This window comes from Solanum stenotomum, chromosome 2, assembly GCF_019186545.1.
Source record: "Solanum stenotomum isolate F172 chromosome 2, ASM1918654v1, whole genome shotgun sequence".
Taxonomy (NCBI): Eukaryota; Viridiplantae; Streptophyta; class Magnoliopsida; order Solanales; family Solanaceae; genus Solanum; species Solanum stenotomum.
The window spans coordinates 12,091,545-12,109,235 of record NC_064283.1 but is presented as its reverse complement, the minus strand read 5'-3'; the positions used below and the strand labels follow the sequence as shown (position 1 = coordinate 12,109,235).

Here is a 17,691-nt window from a genome sequence, read left to right as displayed (position 1 = left end):
TGCCAACATATTCATATAAATGTTCACATTTTTGGATTTATGATCTTTGATAAATTATAATTATTTATATATTTTAAATCATGTTATTTTATAGAGTATCGAACCACTTGTGTCTCTTTAGTATTTTTTAATTCCTCAGCCAATTTTTGTTTTATAAATAATTATTTATTTAAACTTTAATTATCTAACTATGTGATTTGAAACTTTATATTTATGAAGAATTACCAACAAGATATATTTAACATGTCCTTATATGATATTAATTAATTAATTAATTAATTATGAATTAAAAAAGATGTGATATAAATTATACTTTTAAAATTGAGAAAATGGTCAAATAGCCCCCAATCTATGGTCAGATTCTCAACTACACACTTTAACTTTATGGGGGTCCTATTACCCCCTAAACTTTTTAAAAATGGAATATATACCCCCTTGAAATGCGATAACCAGTCAAGTGTCAAGTGGGTGAAGCACACGCACTTACATGTATTTCACCAATTGTTCTTTTTAAAAAAAAAAAAAAAAGTTCTCTTGGTCTCCTTCCTTTCTTCAACCATTTTTAAACCCTAAATTTTTGCAAAAACTTCATTTGGAGAAAATGTTGATGGATACAGTGGGGGTCTTCCCCCACCTCCGCCTCTCTCTTTATCATCTCCTCCACCTTCATAATTATCTTTTGTACCCACTAAAAGAACTCTCCGTCATTTTCTCTTGAGAATAAAGCTTCAGATTGAAAAGACATCAAAATCATCATAAATCGAATTTCAATTCCACCACCAAAGAAAAAAAAGTTTAATTGGGATTTCGCTGGTTGTTCGTCGTTAGAAGAAAAAAGAGGTGTGGTGTTTGATGGTTCACCGGCGTCTTGCTGCTTGCTGCTTGTCAACGGTGACGAGGAAGAGAGACAACTAAAGGGGTTTTGATTCAGTGAAGTTGCTCCTCCAATGGTGTAGGTGGTCTGGTTATTTCACTGTTGTTTGTTGGTCGAAGCTCCGGCGTGAAGATTTGTTTGAAGCAGTGACAGTTACAGAAACGGGGTGAGAGAAAGAAAAAAGACAATAAATAAAATAAATAAATAAATAAATAAAAATACATATATTTATAAAAAATAATTAAAAATAAAATTTTAATAATTTATTTTTGTTGCTCACTCTCTCAAAGTGAGTGAAATACACCCACTTTGCCATATCAGCAATTAGAGAGGTAATAATTTAAGTTTTAAACAATTTAGGGGGGGTGATAGGATCCCCATAAAGTTTAAGTGTGTAGTTGAGAATCCGACAATAAGTTGAGGGGCAATTTGACAATTTTCTCTTTTTAAATTAAAAAAACTATTTATCTATCTGGAGTTTGGCCGGCTTAGCACGAGTCTGATGAAACTAATCATATATATATAATGGGAGAATATTAACTAATTTTTTTCAGTGAAAATTGAATTCTAGTATAACAAATAAAATAGGAAAATTATCGAACACAACATTTTTACGTCATTGCTCTTTATTAGGGTGGGCGTTCGGTTCTTCGGTTCGGTTTAATCAAATTTTGGTTCGATTCTTCGGTATTCAGTTTTAGAAAAGTGTGCATCATATTTCATACCAAACTAGATTTGTTCGGTTCGATTTTTTCTACTTCGGTTCGATTTAGTTCGGTGTTTTTAAATCGGTTTTTTGGTGTGAATAAAAATAAAGAGGGAATATGATAAAGTGTTAAGAGTTTCATATGTTTAATTTATAATTAAGAAGACGTAGCATAAATGATTATATAACTAGAAGAATTCAAATTTTGTTTCTGTTTCTAGACTTTCGTGGGGGTTGAAAATATAATATCTCTGTCAAATCATATGATATGTTATTTATTTATATAAAAAAAATATGGACATAGTATGTATGTGTAAAACGAAGCCTACGCGGAATTTGGTCCACCTCTCGTGCACAATGAAGAAGAGCCAGAGAAACCTTGTATTTTTAGAAGCGACTGGAAGGGAAAAAGGCAAAGATGCCAAAGGATTCGTTAATTAGTTGAATTGGATTGAGTTTTGTTTAGTTTAGACTTTAGCTTTTTAGGGTTTACATTTTACTGTTTTGTCATTTAGATTTTTGCTATTTAAGTTTAGGCTCTAAAATTTAAAAATTGAAATAGGTCAGGTAAAGTTAAAAATTGAAATGGGCCAGGTAAATATTTTGAGTCAAAATATACAAGTATTATTAAGTAATATAATTTAAATATTTTTAAATTTATTTAATAAAACTTTGGTTCTTCGGTGCACCGTAGTTTCGGGACCGTTACACCGAACTCCGAACCAAAAAACCGAAGTTCCAAAAATAAAGAACCGACACCGAACCGAAACACCGAAGAACCGAAATAGTTCGATTCGGTTCGGTTTTTCGATTTTTCGATATTTATGCCCACCCCTACTCTTTATAGTGGTACTTTTTCAATAACTACAAAATATAGTGAAATTGTGCAATTTTATAGCATAAATATATATGGAGTTCGCCGTCATTTCAGCTAGTCACTGAAAAATTGACATTGTTTCACCGGAGATTAATACTGTTGAAGGATTTCATAAAAATCTTTCTCAAAATTCACAACGACTTAAGAAGATATCAATGTGTCAATTATTCACAAAGTCGTGATTTTCTTTATTTGTTGATTTTCTGGTGGAGTTCTTTATTTACTACTCTCTATGTACAATCATATGTCATATATATGAAAATTGTATGTTGTATGTGTATGACTGTATATATATAAGAACGAATACTTGACACATATGTCATATATATTACTGTTACAACATACACTACTTCATATACTCTTTACAAAGAATTGATCTTTCATACAATTGATTAATATTGTGTGCATATTGCCAAAAAACATAAATATTGAATTCAGTTTGACACACGTACAATTGATGTCTTCAAATACATACACATCTCCAACTTCTACTTTGAAAACACATACATACACATATAATTGACCATGTATACATCTAGTTTCCTCTTTTAAAATGTATGAATCAAATAGTTTATTCAAACGATTAAGTTAGAATTAGATTTTATATGCACACAAATACAATATATTTTTTATTACTTTTAAAGGACCATACTGTTATATTTTGAATTTTTAAAAACAAATCTCAATATATTTTATAAAAATAAGCACTAATAGTGTTATTTTAAGAAGATATCCCAGCGACATATAGTCTATTTAGTTTAGACCATTATTTTCACCATAAATTATTTGATACACGGAATGAAATAAGTAGCGATATTTCATGAAATTATTTTATCTCATTTATCAAATAAGATACTCCCTTCGTTTCATATTAGATGAACACTTTCTATTTTATACGGTTAGTAAAAAAACATTTATAAATTGACCAACTTTACTATTTTGCCCTTTATTTATATTAATTAGCCTCTTGAAAAAATAAATTTTAGATCTTCAACATTTATTGAAACTTCCAAAGTCATATTAATTGTAGAGGTAAATTGAGAAAAAATCAATTAATTATATCCTAGTTTAGTAAATCATAAATTAATATGAGCCAAATACTTTTAGTAAGATGCCATTTAATATGAGACGGAGATAATAATAATTTTATCATTTTAGTACAAATACCAGAATAAAATAATCACAGATTTTTCTATTTACATCACATATTTTTAAATTTTATCACAAAATTATTATACCAAACTGGGTGTCAAACAAAGTTTAGTGATATTTTTGCTCATAAAAAATAGTAATAAAAGGATATATTTTACATTTTTTTATTTACACTATATATAAGTGGGAAAAAGGGAAACTTAAGCTGTGGGCGTTACTTTTCTGAGTTCTTGAAATTGTCGCCTATCATAGCAATGAATATACACTCATCTTCACTTGTACACAAATTCAAACATGGGTTTAATTCCCATTGGGTTACTGCTCATGGGGTTCAAGTTTCAGTTGCTGCTACTTTATTAAGTATTGCTGGTGGTTTGATATTTGCTATAAAAGATGGTGGAAAAATCAGAGACATCATGGTATCAGACAAAAGTAGTTCAAAAAATTTTTATTTGACAGTACCTGGATTGCAAAATCTTGGTAACAATTGCTTTTTGAATGTTGTTTTACAGGTAAAGATTTCATCTTTTCTTGAATTTTGTTGATGAAAGTTTGTTTTTTTTTTTTAATCAGATGGTAGAGGTTTAGCAAATTTGGTGTGGGGTTTGTTTGATTTAGCATTTCTTGATTTCTGTAAATTGATTGGTTTTTGATGATTTTTGTTTATATATATATGTTGATGATTTTGGATTAGGCTTTAGCTAGCTGTAAGAGCTTTGGCAAATTTCTTGAGCAAGTTGTGGAGGAATGTGAGGGTTCATCAATGGAAGGAAGTAGAGACTTGCCGGTTATTGCTGCTTTGGCTTCGCTTGTTGAAGGTGAGTTTGAAATCCGATATAGTAGAATTTGGTCCATTGAGGGAACTTGTAGGAATGAATGTTGGCAGGTATACGCAAGCTGGTTTGGACACCATCGTTTTGAGAAAAGAATGAATAAATACCTATTTAAGTTCTAGTCGAATGCAAATGTGGATACTATGAAGAGCTTGTGCTGGTAGAACTGATAGCTAGGTAAAGTTTATGGAATAGAGCATGAGCTTTAAGATAATTTAATTGCAACAACAACAACAACATAACCATTGTAATCCCAATTGTGGGGTCTAGGTAGGGTGGTGTGTATGTAGTCTTATCCCTACCTTGAGAAGGTAGAAAATTATTTTTGATAGACCATCGGCTAAAAAAGAAGCATTTTAAAAAATAAGTATGTGAAGCAAATACAACAATGACAAAGCCATGTTGAAAACAATAAAGAAGAGAATAGACGCGACGACAAAATAATAAGATAACTGAAGCAAAGGAAACAACATGCTAAAATTGAAGATTAAGATAGTAGGAGAGTGTAATCATAACAATACTGAAAAGGAAACTAGACAATGCTCGACCTACTAACTTTTTACCCTAATCCTCGACCTACATATCTTTCTATCTAGGGTCTTGTCCTCAATAAGTTGCAGCTGAGTCATGTCCTGTCTAATCACCTCTCCCAAAGACTTCTTTGACCTACCTTTACCTTTCCTTATACCCTCAATTGCCAACCTCTCATACCTCCTCAATAGGGCATGTGTGCATTTTCTCTTTACATGCCCTAACTATCTCTGTTCATCTCCCTCATCTTGTCCACTAAATAGGTCACTCCCATCTTGTCTCGAATAACTTCGTTCCTAATCTCTCTTAGTATGACCACACAATCATCTCAACATCCTTATTTCCGCTACTCTAATCTTCTAGACTTGCGAGTTCTTAACCAACCAACACTCCGCCTCATACAACATAGCAAGTCTGACCTTTTATAAAGCTTACCTTTAAGACTTGGTGACACATTCTTTTGTATCGGATGTGAGCTTTCATTTCATCCACCTCGCTCCAGTACAATGTGTAACATCTTCATCAATCTTCTCATTTTCTAAGATTATTGACACAAATACATGAAACTTCCTTACTGGGGAGTGATTTGTGTTTCAATCCTTACTTCCACATCTATCACGTGAGTTATGTCACTGAACTTGCACTCTAAGTATTTTGTATTAAACCTGCTCAACCTGAACCCATTAGACTCCAAGGTTTGTCTCTAAACCTCCAACCTATCGTTAACTCCGCCGCATGTCTCGTCAATCAAAACTATGTCATGTGCAAATAACATATACCATGACATCTCTCCTTGGATATGTCGTGTCAGTTCATCCATCTCCAAGACATATAGGAATGGGCTAAGAGCCGCTCCATTTTAGTGAATTATGGATTGATGAAGCACAACTGAATATTCACATAATGGTTATGTGTTGAAGGTGCGGCAAACTTTACAAAGACGAGAATGAATGCTTGTGGTTATATGAAGACCAAAAAGCTGCAAATTGGAACATGTAAGCTGTACTGTTTATCTCATTCTAGCATTTTATGTTTGATTTTGATCAGGAAAACAAGAGTTTATGTCATTGATTTTGGTGTTAACTCTACAGAGAATCTTCTTATTCTGAAATAGTTATTATGATGAAGAGTGTTGTTGTCCTTGAGGGAATGTAGGTGGTATCTATAGATAACTAGATGTGGACACATGCATTGTTAGAGTTTCTATAGAGAAGGATCGAGTCACAAGACGATGGACAGAAAAATCTAAATCAATTGTCTTCGACTTTTCCTTGCCTTTGTTTGAATTCCTAGATTGACCTATTTTGTATACAACTTCAGCTCATTAAAGGGAAGCTGAAACCTTAGAGTTCAATGGAAGAGAGAACTCCGATGTCTTGTTTTGGTTAAATACGACTTACTGGTTTTATTCCTCAAATCCCCTTTTAAATAGGGAGTCTTATTACAACAATAGGAAGTCCAATTCTTGTGAAACTAGAAACATAAATCCTATTCTAGAATAATAAAGATAGAGAAACCTAATCCATATGAAGATAGGAAACATAAATCCTATTCTGTAGTAGTAAAGAAAGCTACAAAAAAAATAATTAAATACTTAATTTAATTGGATTTCCTTCAGACGCACGTCTTGCCTGCAAACGCATCCACAACATGTATGCTTAATGTGTGGCAAAAATAACATTTTTACTTAACTGTATGCATATTCTAAAGTATTTGAGTTTAAACCCAAATTTATAGCGTACAGAAAAGAACAAACAACGCCATTTATGGCTGTAAATATTTATATGTTAAATCATAGATGTTGTCTTTTCATTTAAAAAATTATAATCATAATACACTATAAAGAAAGAATTAATTAGTGGCAATTTTAAAAATCAATCTTTCAAAGAAACCAATCCCCCTCCCTTCCATAGCTCACGAATCTTTGCTAGCTCCACAGATGGAGATGGTGGCCTTCATTATTCGTAAAGTTTGAAGGTGATGGGAGTTGAATCTAGCGATTATTCTGATTCCAACATCCATTAACTCTACATATTTCTCCATTGTCAGTTTCATTTAGTTTATGCAAACTTTTCTTTTAGGGAAAAATAAAAAAGTAAAAAATAGAAAAAAATAAGAAAGAAAGATTTAAAAGAACATGCTAAGCCTAAAAGCATCCTTGAGGAAAATGGAAACCATTTCTTGCCTTTATTTAGTTGTTTCTTGATCAATGTTCTTCAGATTTCCCTTTTCACATATTTATTAATTGGATTAGCCTATATTTACTTAGTTAATGGGTCTTCAAATTTTACCGTTTCTTACTCTTGATAAATAATATAATTGCCTTAATTATGTTGTTAAATCTTTCTATCGTATTCTTAACATCAACAACTAATTAAGACTTTCTATACGTATTCTTAACTTCAACAACTTATTAAGACTTTCTGCAAGTATTCTTAACTTCAACAACTAATTATTGTTATGTATAGTAAGAAAGTAATAACAATCTTGATAAATCATAATTGCCTTAATTATCTTGTTAAGCCTCTTTCCCTACAAATTTTAACTTCAATAACTAATTAATGCATTAGAAACTGATGGTACTTTTTGCATTCCTAATTATCTTCGAAAGTATAGCTGAAAATATTTATTTAATAGAAGGCTTTTTTAGGTGAAGGATGAAATTGTCACTCAACTTTTACTGGGTAAGTTGGTAATTCAACTTCAACATTAGGATCTTCCCATTTTAAAAATAGAATAGAAGATAATAGATGATATATATAAACAATATTAAGCTATTATTTTAGTTTTTATTTGCTAATAATTATCTTAATCAATACTTGTATTTAGCCAAACTGTTATGATAAACATACCTTGAATGATTTTAGCACTACTAATGTCAGACTACTATTTAATTGTGATAAGTTTTCACCTTCTCCACTCTTCAAATATGTAAGTTTTGTTTCTGCAATTCCCAAATCTGGTCATTGATCTTTTGGAAAGATAAATGCACAAAAAATGAAGTTGGCTATTAATTTGGAATCCTATTAAATCTAAATAATGGCTACAATGCCAGTTGCTTTAACAAAATACAATGTAAATGATACTGATTCCTAAACGTTGCACAGTTGACTTATCCAAAAGTCTTTTTTTTGGAAGTAAATTTGCCATTGATTCCCTATTAAAGATACATCAACTTTAATTTTACCTAATTTTATTTATTTCTAAATAATTTTACGTGATTAAACAGTAATGCCAAGGGAATAATGCATGCTGAATGGGTAAAATAGTCTAACATTTTAAGGGTATTAATGTCCATCAACAATTTACGGTTATTTTGTTGCATCCCACCGTTAGTATAATATGATGATGAAATGATTTATCTCAATTTGTTAGTTCTCTGAGATTCAAGAGAGGAAGTTGAAAGCTTTTATCTTTTGGTTGTAATACTTAATCTGCATCTGCTTTGCTATAATAAGTTGTCACCAGTGTTGTCAAAGGTGTGCAAAAGCCCCGAAGCGAGGCTCAAAACATGTTGAGCGCTTCACCTCGCTTAATGTGCGCTTTAATGACATGATCAAGACTTTAAGACAACATTTCCTTGGGAATAAGTGGTTTTGGAAGAGGCGACACTAAACAATTGCTATTTCACATTATCGTAATTTTTCTTTTCAATTTCTTTGTCCATATATTTGTTATTCATGCTTATAGTTATTAGTCTCGGACCAAACATGTATGTTTGTCTTTTTCTCCATTTGTGTCTTTTCTCATTAAAGTCTACGCTTTATTTGCGCTTGAAGCCTTAACGGACCTTAGAACTTTTTGCGCTTTTCGCTTTTGATAACACTGGTTGGAACCAATGGTTCTTAAGTGTAAGTCAATTTTTAGCAAAGCTGCCTTGAGGTTTTGGGTGAGGGAGTTTGGCATAGACCCCTACATGGTATTTTGATTTAAAAAGTATTAGAGGTACATGCTCACTCTTACCTATACAAGAGTGAACTTGTCCACTCTTTTACATTTGTTAGTCCTAATCAAAGAACTATGCTTTTCTTCAAGAAATCAACATAAAGTGGAGAACTCCTCCTTATTACAAGTAATGTCTAAATACCCAACGAGAAGATTGGTGTGATATTCTGCAGAATTATGTACTGCGCGACATGGAAGAACTGTTCTAAGTCCAAGGAGATTGATGCATGCCATGACTAGTCACATTCCTGATTTCAATCTAACTAGCCAGCAGGTATTCTTCTCTTCACAGTATGCGGACAATTATCACTAGTACTAGTGTTTTAACTTACATATTTCCCAAATGTAGGATGCAGAGGAAGCACTCTCCCATCTTTTATCTTCTTTAAGAGCCGAACTGTCAGAATCTTATGTTCATGATCACAGCTCTTTGGCGGACGTAATTACACTTCCTAATTGTAGGATTGTTACACAAAGGATGAAAGGAGAAAGTGAACAGGAGAGATGGAGGCAGAGTTTTCTTGGGCCTTTTGATGGGATTCTTGGTAGTTTTTTAAACTGCCAAACTTGTTCGTTTCAGGTTGAATGGTACTTGAAAGAACATTTACAATCATACAATTTAATTATTGACTGCTGTATCTTTTTGCACATTATAGAACTTGTTTGCTAAATTTACAAAGAATATTCTATAGTTGCTTTGCTGTGCTAGCCTAGGTGCACATGCAATCTGTGATATTGATTTCAAGTTGCTGTAAAAGGGAATAAACTATTACCTAATAGATAATTTTTTGTAAAAAAAACAATTAACTAACTGGTGTCTATTGTACATTGAAAGTGAGAAAAAGTCAAAACTTAATTTAAAAGTCCTAACTTACTCTCTCCATTCCAATTTGTTTGTTTGTCTTACTTTCCTTTTTAGTTCGTTAAAGGACATTTTGGTACATTTCAACATATCTTTAGTTTAAGATCAAAAGATTCAAAAGTCTTCTTTACTGTTTTAAACTCTGTGCCAAGTCAAAACCATACAAACAAATTGTAGGGGGTACATTTTATGCCATCTTATTAAGTTTTTTCCATGATTTTATCTCTAGTTTTGCTGGCTTTGATCTTTAGCTATCTTGGAGGACATGATCATGCAAGTTCTTATATTCTTATCAACATGCCTCTTCACTAGTTTTTAGTCCTCCTTCAATGCATAATATATGGCAAATCTCTATCATTTAGGTCATTATTTTGTTTGTGGGGCTGTATGAGGTCAAGTTTTGACCTTTTACTTTGTAAAGTAAGCAATAAGTGATAGCTTGTATTCATGTAAATGCTCTCTTCAGTTTTGGGTTAGCGCCCTATATTCTGGATCTTCATTCATATTTTACTAATTCATATTGTGTTTTTTCTTCAGATCTCTCTGGATTTTCAGTTGTTTCATAGCTTGCATCTTGTGCCAGTGTCAAGCAGCGCTGGGGCTATTGTACGTTTAAAACTCAATTGTCATATGTTTATTTCCTTAATTTGATTCCATATTCATGATGATGTATTTTTCAAACATAATGTTAGATGCCTGGGTGTTCCGTGGAGCATTGCCTGAAGCAGTTCTTTGTTGCGGAACAACTTGAAAACTATAAGTGCAGCCACTGTTGGCATACTGCTGCCGTAAAGTATGTCTCTGCCATGGATGAAAATGAGGTGATCTTGGTTTACAGATCGTAGTTTAGCATACTACCTTAACCTTGAAGCTTGTGGCTGTAGTCTATAGGTTCAAAAGAGCTTATATGGCCTAGGCAAAATTTTTATGTCAATGTCATCATACAAACTATTCCTCGATTTGACAGGAATTTGGTTAATGGTTCCCCTCCGTGTTTCTGTTTTTAACATATTTATGGCGGTCCTAGAATCTGTTTAATTAGATGTAATTTGTTATCAGGCTATTGTTGAAAAACTTAAGCTGTGCAATGAGGAAGATTCATGTGATTGCAAACAGCTAGCGTGCCTTGCTAGATTTCCATGGTCAAATAGCTTCTCACGCACTTTCAAGCAACTCAGTATTGGCCGGAGTCCTAAGGTATGATTGTTAGTGTCATTTTCTTCTAGTAAGAATTAAAGGTGCTAGAATCATGTTCTTCTTAATTAAAAGGATTGACCATATAGCTGCCAACAAAATTAAAAAACCATGAAAATAAGGGATCGGCAAGGAGTAACATTTTTACCTGTCACTTGGTGCAAATAGGATTTAATTTTAATACTTGGTGCTTTAGCGCTCTGTGTTTTAATGGTTTTTGTTAGAATAGAATAGGAAAACACAATCCTACACAAACTAGGAATAGTTTATAGTCTCCTATTTGGTAAGGAATTGTATTATATAGTGTCTATAAATAGGGTTCTCTATGTAATTATTACAACAACAATTCAATAATATTCTTTCCTTATATTTCTCACAGTTTTGTCATGTGTTTTATTTGTTGACTCTTTTGCATGTGCTTACTGTTGTGCCACCTTGCAGGTTCTATGTCTTCATTTACAACGCGCTTCTATAAATGTATTTGGAGAACAGAACAAACTTCAGGTACTGATATTCTTGCAAGCGGGTTGTGTTCTTCAGATAAGTAAGTAGATTATATTAGATAAGAACACAGCTTAGGTGAAGTAAATTTTACATCTAATTTTTTTAAAAAGAAATACCCCAGAGAGGAGGTTCTGATAGACACTAGAAAACAGAATGCACTTGACAATAGAAGCAATAGTAAGCCTATATTCGCTGTACGATTTCATTCACTGTTTTTAATTTTCCATTCACCTATTTCCCATCATTGCTGATTTTCCACTTCAACCTTTTTAATTCCTGCTCCTGTTAATTACTTCTCCTTTTTTTGGTTCAATTGTTTGGCCATCTATTTTTAGTTGCGTCACTGATTCCTCTGCCCTTCCTTATCAGATCCCCATGAGATGCCTATGAAATTTCCAAGTCCTTAAATTTCTATCTTGCATATCTGAGCTAGCTGCTTCTGTGTTTCCAGTGTGTAATTGGAATCATCAGAATCCTCATCTGTGGAGTAGTCTCCATATTTCCTAGAACATCTCTCTCCAAAATCAATTTGTATTCTGTCTTGGTTGATGCATCACTTGTCTCCAGAATTATCCATCTCCGTTGTTCTATTTTGTGAATTTCATTCCTTCTTCCATTATAGCTAATGTCTTTAGCAAGAAGGCAAGAATTTATTGTGGCCGACTCCGTTCTACCCAAGACTAGAAGAGCAAGCTTATCCAATTTTCGCATATGGCATAAACTTGGATTGATTTGCAGCTTGCTTGCATCATGTACTTGACCTTTTATTTCAATCATTTCTTAGTCCTGATTCATCTCTGCCACTTTTAGTGCCGTTTATAATTGATCTTTTTGCTTTTTGTTCTCACCAATTACTGTTTCCTGATTCTTGCCCCAGAAAATGCCTCAGTTTCTCTCTTTTTATACTGATTTGAACCTTTAGTTGGAAGACTCTGATCATTTTGATTTCTTCCATGTCAACTTATAGCTTGTTTGGCCTAGCTTTCAAAATTTGGTTATTTTGAAAAATGTCTTTTCTTGGGAAGTGCTTTTCAAAGAAGTACGTAGTTTGGAGAGTTGCATTTTGTGTTTGCAAAATCAATCTTAAAAGAATTTTGCAGTAATTTTTTCTTGGCTAAGGTTCCAAAGTGCTACGAGGAAAAGCAACTTTTTTAGCTTATGAAATACAACTTCTAGTACTACTCAAAACCACTTATTTTCCCCTTAAAAGCTTGGCCAAGCACCTCAGTTTTCTTAAATAAGCAACAACAATATCAAATGCCCAGTGTGACCCCATAAATGGGGTCTGGGGAGGGTTGGGTGTACGCAGACCGTACCCCTACCTTGGGTAAAAGGTAGAGAGGCTGTTTCGGATAAGACTACTTTGCTAAAATAAGCACTTTATGAAAGAAAAAATAGATAAGCACTTTTGGCTACTGAGAAGCTTGCCCAAACAGACTATTATCTCATGACCAAACTTGTTTTATCTTGGTCATCAGGTTGTAAAAATCTCAGACTTACTGATAGTTGGTTCAGTAATGGACCTTGAGAATGGTGGGCATGTCCTGTAATGTCATAAGTCCATTTTGGTTGAGGTGGATATGTTTATTATGAAAATTTTTTCACCAAGTGCTCCCTGTTATTAAAATCATCCACCTGCCTTCCCCACACAATCATTAGTCTGTATTAGCTGCTTGAATCACCAAAGAGGTGTGCACTAGCACCCAATGTTCCTCAAGCAGTCAGAAACCTTTCCTATTTCTTTGCAATATGCCTCTCACAAAGGACTATCTTCTTTTAGGCACATAGAACAGCAGCCCTCTTTGAAAACAGGCCACCATTAGCTAACAGGTCTCACTGTCTCTCTGATCAAGAATCTATGAATTACCATTTTCCTGGCTGGCCATATTCGCCTGTCTATTGCGTTCACTATGCCATGTTATTTACTCTTTTTCTGTTTCTTGTGTTTCAAGTTAAGCTCACTGCTCACCAAAAAAGGGTTGAGCTCACCCCTGCATACATTAACATTAACACTAACCTTAGCTAGGTTTTTCAGATTTGCAATTTATCTAAGAGCATGACTCTCTATGCATTTTCTAAAGAATTTTCTTGGGCAAGAGATGTTTCTAATGAGAAACTCATGTAGTTGTCACTTGTCTATCAAAAAGAAATGTATGTTATAAAAGATGTTCCTTTTATAACTGAGAAATCACTATGGGTCAATGGCACATGGTTCGAATTTGGTAGATAATAGGTCTGCCCCTAACCCTTCTCCACTTAAATACTAAACTTCGGCAGGATTTGAACCTTGACGCACGCCTAACCCACACATCACACATTGCACTCTTACCACTAGATCAAAGTCCTGGGGGCATATTTTCTATATCCTATTTCACAATTTATTTAAAATTGAATAGTCCACTAGATTGAGAGGACACCCTTCTACTTTTGGCAAATAAAGAGTCTTATTCTCCCTTTCAGTCAGCCGGAAGTAAGAAGATTGCTGCTCTACACGGATACGATCTTTCCTTACTGGACAACTGACCCAAATTATGTGATTCTTTTCTTTTGTTTGAATGCAAAATCAACTTATTAATTGCATAAACTTCTGAGAATCAGAACTGCAACTTTTGGTTGATTGATGCGTACCGATAAATTGGGAAAGAAATCGAACTAAGCCTAAAGAGCAAATTAACTAATTGCTCTTGAACAGCTGGTTCTGTAGAACAGAGGAATTGAGAAGGGAAAGAGAGAGAACTGTTATTGATCTTTTACAATTGGATACCTTTACAATTGGGGTTGATCTCCTATTTATACACGTGAATTAAAAGCAGACTCCCATAGTTAGTTATAACTAACTGGGCTACAGTGTTAACCGGCTAACAACTAGCACGTGCGACTCACATGACCATTAACCGACTAACGACTTATTTATTAGTTGGCACATATCGTTGATACATTTTGACTGTAGTGTTGGACCTACATGACCTCAATTACTACGTAATTTTTTTGTGTGAGCCTAATGGACAACCTAATATGGAGTTGTTTGATATTCAAATCTTATACTATGCTTTGGCTGCTTCGCTGTAACCCCTCAATGTTTGAATTTTGTGTTCAGGACCATATTTCATTTCCATTGATTTTGGACTTGACTCCTTTCGTGAAAAATGGAGTGGGAACAAAGAGTTGGGAAGAGAATCTGCAAATTGGGCAAAAAACGCATCAACAGCAGCCTTTCCCTTTGTTCAATAACTTAAATCTGCAAGATAATAAGGAGATGTTGACTTGCATCACCCGAAGTGAAAGAAAATTTTCAACAGAAGTAGAAGATACGGCCGGTTTGCGTGTCTCAGATAATTTTAGTGTTAAAGCACCAAAGTCAAAATCAAGTTCGCTCGAGGCTGGAGGCTACAAGGAGATCAGCTTAAATCAGCTGCCTCCTCATTCTGGAAATCAGGTTGGTTGCTCTAGGTAGATAATGTTATTTACTCGTATTTGAACTTTCTCGCATAACATATCATATGTATAATGATTTTATCCATTCCATGACTGGAGATTTTCACCTACTCTCGAAGTGAATGTAAGTTGTGTAGCTTTACGTTTGTAGCAGGATTCTACTGCTGAAGGAAAACTTGCACCTAGTACTATTCCTGAGTAAAGTACTCGTATATCTCTTACTAGCCATCCAGAAAAAACCAGATCCGGCTCTGAGGCCTCTTACTTGCATGCTGGTTGCTTAATATTTTTCTTAATAAATCACCCGGTTTATACTCCAAAATCCAATCTTGTGATAATCTGAGGAATATAACAACAACAATAACAACAATGCCTCAATCTGAGCAAGTTGGGATCCACTATTTTGAATCCTAACCATCCATGGCCGCTTCATTTAAGCCTTGTGTAGTTTGAGGAATGAATATAGAATCTACGAAGGGAGGGAGGGATATGAAAAGCAGTTCAAGGGTACGAGGTCCTTGTTATGGTATTTTTGGTAACTTCAGGTTTGAAGCCATAAGTTCTCTTGAAATATTAAGCAATGCTGTGAGACTGGCCAAATTTATCTTATATCTCTGTCTTCGAACTGCAAGGCCTGACCTTTCAATGTGCTGTTGTTGAATGATACTAGTTAGTGTTCGTTGGACTGCGTTGTTACTCTTTAAATGTCTTTTCATTTGTGGCGTATGTGCATTCATGATATGCACACCAAAGCGACTTAAATCGTGCATGCATTTGCATATAATATATTGCAGTAGTTTCCATGTTCGTTAAAATGGCAGATGCATGTGTATCAAGTTTAAGGTACAGTTTAGATCCGAGATCTATAGGTCTTTAGACTGGCAGCTGATTCTGCTTTAGCTACTCTTAGATGATAGAAATTCTTTATATTGTTCATCTAGAAAAGTTGGGGCACACAAAGGAAAACTTTAATGTAGGTGTATTTACTGCATGAGAAAAAAGGGGATTTTAGTTAGGCATCAGCGTTTCTACTTTGTAGCCAACCAAATAATTCTCTCTCACTGAACCAAACAGGTTCAATATCTCCCTAATAATTACTGTGTGATCAAATGTGCTTGTTGGAACCCCTGAACTTTTACTTTCCATCATTGTGACTTCTTTTTGCAATCAAAGTTCAATCAATTTTTTATAGCAGGCGGTTTATTCAAGTCTGTGTTTCGTTAAATTTAACCATTGGATTAAATCATTAAGGTGAAGTTTGTGAAAATGGAAACAATAAGTTGTAACGGACATGTGCTACATGTCTTGGACTAGTGTGCTTCTGCAATGATTGTACAGATGTTGGAAGTTAGAATAGAGTGCATCCTTGCCATACAACAAAAAGGTCGTGAATCTTGCTTCACAATTAGGCATGTAAAGCTTTTGCCAAGGAAACCAGTAGAAGATAATTGATCACTTATTACACTGTGTGCAATTACAGTGTTAACTTCTTAGGGACAGATGGATACTAATATAGAAGCAGGGAAGATTTCCATGATATGCCTTACTGTGTTTCCGTTTTCTTTTTGTTTTCATCGATTTGGCGGTTCTTTTCCTTCATTGAACCAACATAGTCACATTCTAAGGATCAAACAGAAAACTGTGATGTCTGCTTATAGTACAAACCTCGTGGGAACGGATGGAGACTAATATTGGAGCAGGGAGGACAATGTCGCCCATCTTCTGCTTTATTTTTTAAGTTGATTATAGTATTGTGTACTTCACCTACACTATCTCTTTTTGCTACTCTATGCTTTCATAAGTCATGTAGTGTTAGTTTATTCGCGTAATTTGAAGCTCACGTGATGTTGTTCCTCTATCCTTTTTTATGTTGCAGGGTGAAACTTCCCGAATAACACATTCCAAAAGTCACAAGTACCGACTAGCCTCTGTGGTGCATCACTTTGGAAAAGTTGGTAGTGGGCATTACACCGTTTTCAGACGAGTGACAACCAAAATTGGTGAAGACAATCATGCTGGACTACTGGGATCTGCTGTTGATAATTGGTTTTGCATCTCAGACACCGACGTGTATAGGGTCTCCGAGAGAGATGTTCTTGATGCTGAAGCAACCTTACTTTTCTATGAAAAAGTTTCTGATTGCTAAATTTTTGTTGTGTTATAGCTGTTTGTAGACTGTAGTATAGCTTGAATTGAATAATCTGTGGTAGGCTGGTAGCAACTCACAAACTGTGAGTCTTTTGTTATGGGCATTTTGTGTTTTGCCTGGAGAACTGGCTCTGGCAGACCAATTGAATTTAATCAAACTTGTTTTCCTTACGGTGTTCGGTATCTGCATTGGAGGCCGAATGTAGGGCCTCATTGGGTGGGGAGGTGGGGGGGGGGGGGGGGNGGGGGGGAACGCTCCTACCAAGAATTTGAATCCAAATAACTGTTTAGCTTGGGATTTAGGAGCAAGTTTAAGATGATAATTAACAGCTTCATATAACAAATCTTGAAATTATTATAGCTTACTTGCATTAGCTTTGTATACTTTGTTTGATATGCTTTTTAATATATTTGATATCACGTTATATGTATAACTAATATATGAAAAATCATGGTATTTGCAACGTAAGAGATTTTAATGTATGCATTAACATGGTTAAAAACATAATTGTGTCTCAAAAAAAATTCTACATTCTTTCCACTATATTTATGGAAGATATTTTTGTAAACAAATAATTTATTTTGATAATTATGCAATGTATGTTATTTTTAATATAACCAACCAAACAC

At 34.1% G+C, this 17,691-nt stretch overlaps 1 protein-coding gene across 1 annotated transcript; it reads left to right on the top strand.

Moving 5' to 3' along the window:
• The first annotated feature begins 3,819 nt into the window (after window positions 1–3,819).
• LOC125856862 (ubiquitin carboxyl-terminal hydrolase 27) lies at window positions 3,820–17,218 on the top strand. The gene is made up of 10 exons (XM_049536508.1): window positions 3,820–4,121; window positions 4,304–4,427; window positions 9,092–9,192; window positions 9,268–9,498; window positions 10,318–10,386; window positions 10,473–10,601; window positions 10,840–10,977; window positions 11,416–11,478; window positions 14,576–14,914; window positions 16,790–17,218. Exons 1-10 carry the CDS (start codon window positions 3,864–3,866, stop codon window positions 17,057–17,059), a joined length of 1,722 nt encoding a protein of 573 aa, XP_049392465.1. The 5' UTR covers window positions 3,820–3,863; the 3' UTR covers window positions 17,060–17,218.
• The last annotated feature ends 473 nt before the right edge of the window (window positions 17,219–17,691 follow it).

What these genes read in the sequence shown, in the direction of transcription:
- LOC125856862 (XM_049536508.1), top strand. Translation starts at nt 3,864, where the DNA reads ATGAATATACACTCATCTTCACTTGTACACAAATTCAAACATGGGTTT. An exon ending in TTTTGAATGTTGTTTTACAG is followed by an intron (nt 4,122 to 4,303) that starts GTAAAGATTTCA and finishes ATTTTGGATTAG; the next exon opens with GCTTTAGCTAGCTGTAAGAG. An exon ending in CTCCTCATTCTGGAAATCAG is followed by an intron (nt 14,915 to 16,789) that starts GTTGGTTGCTCT and finishes TTTATGTTGCAG; the next exon opens with GGTGAAACTTCCCGAATAAC.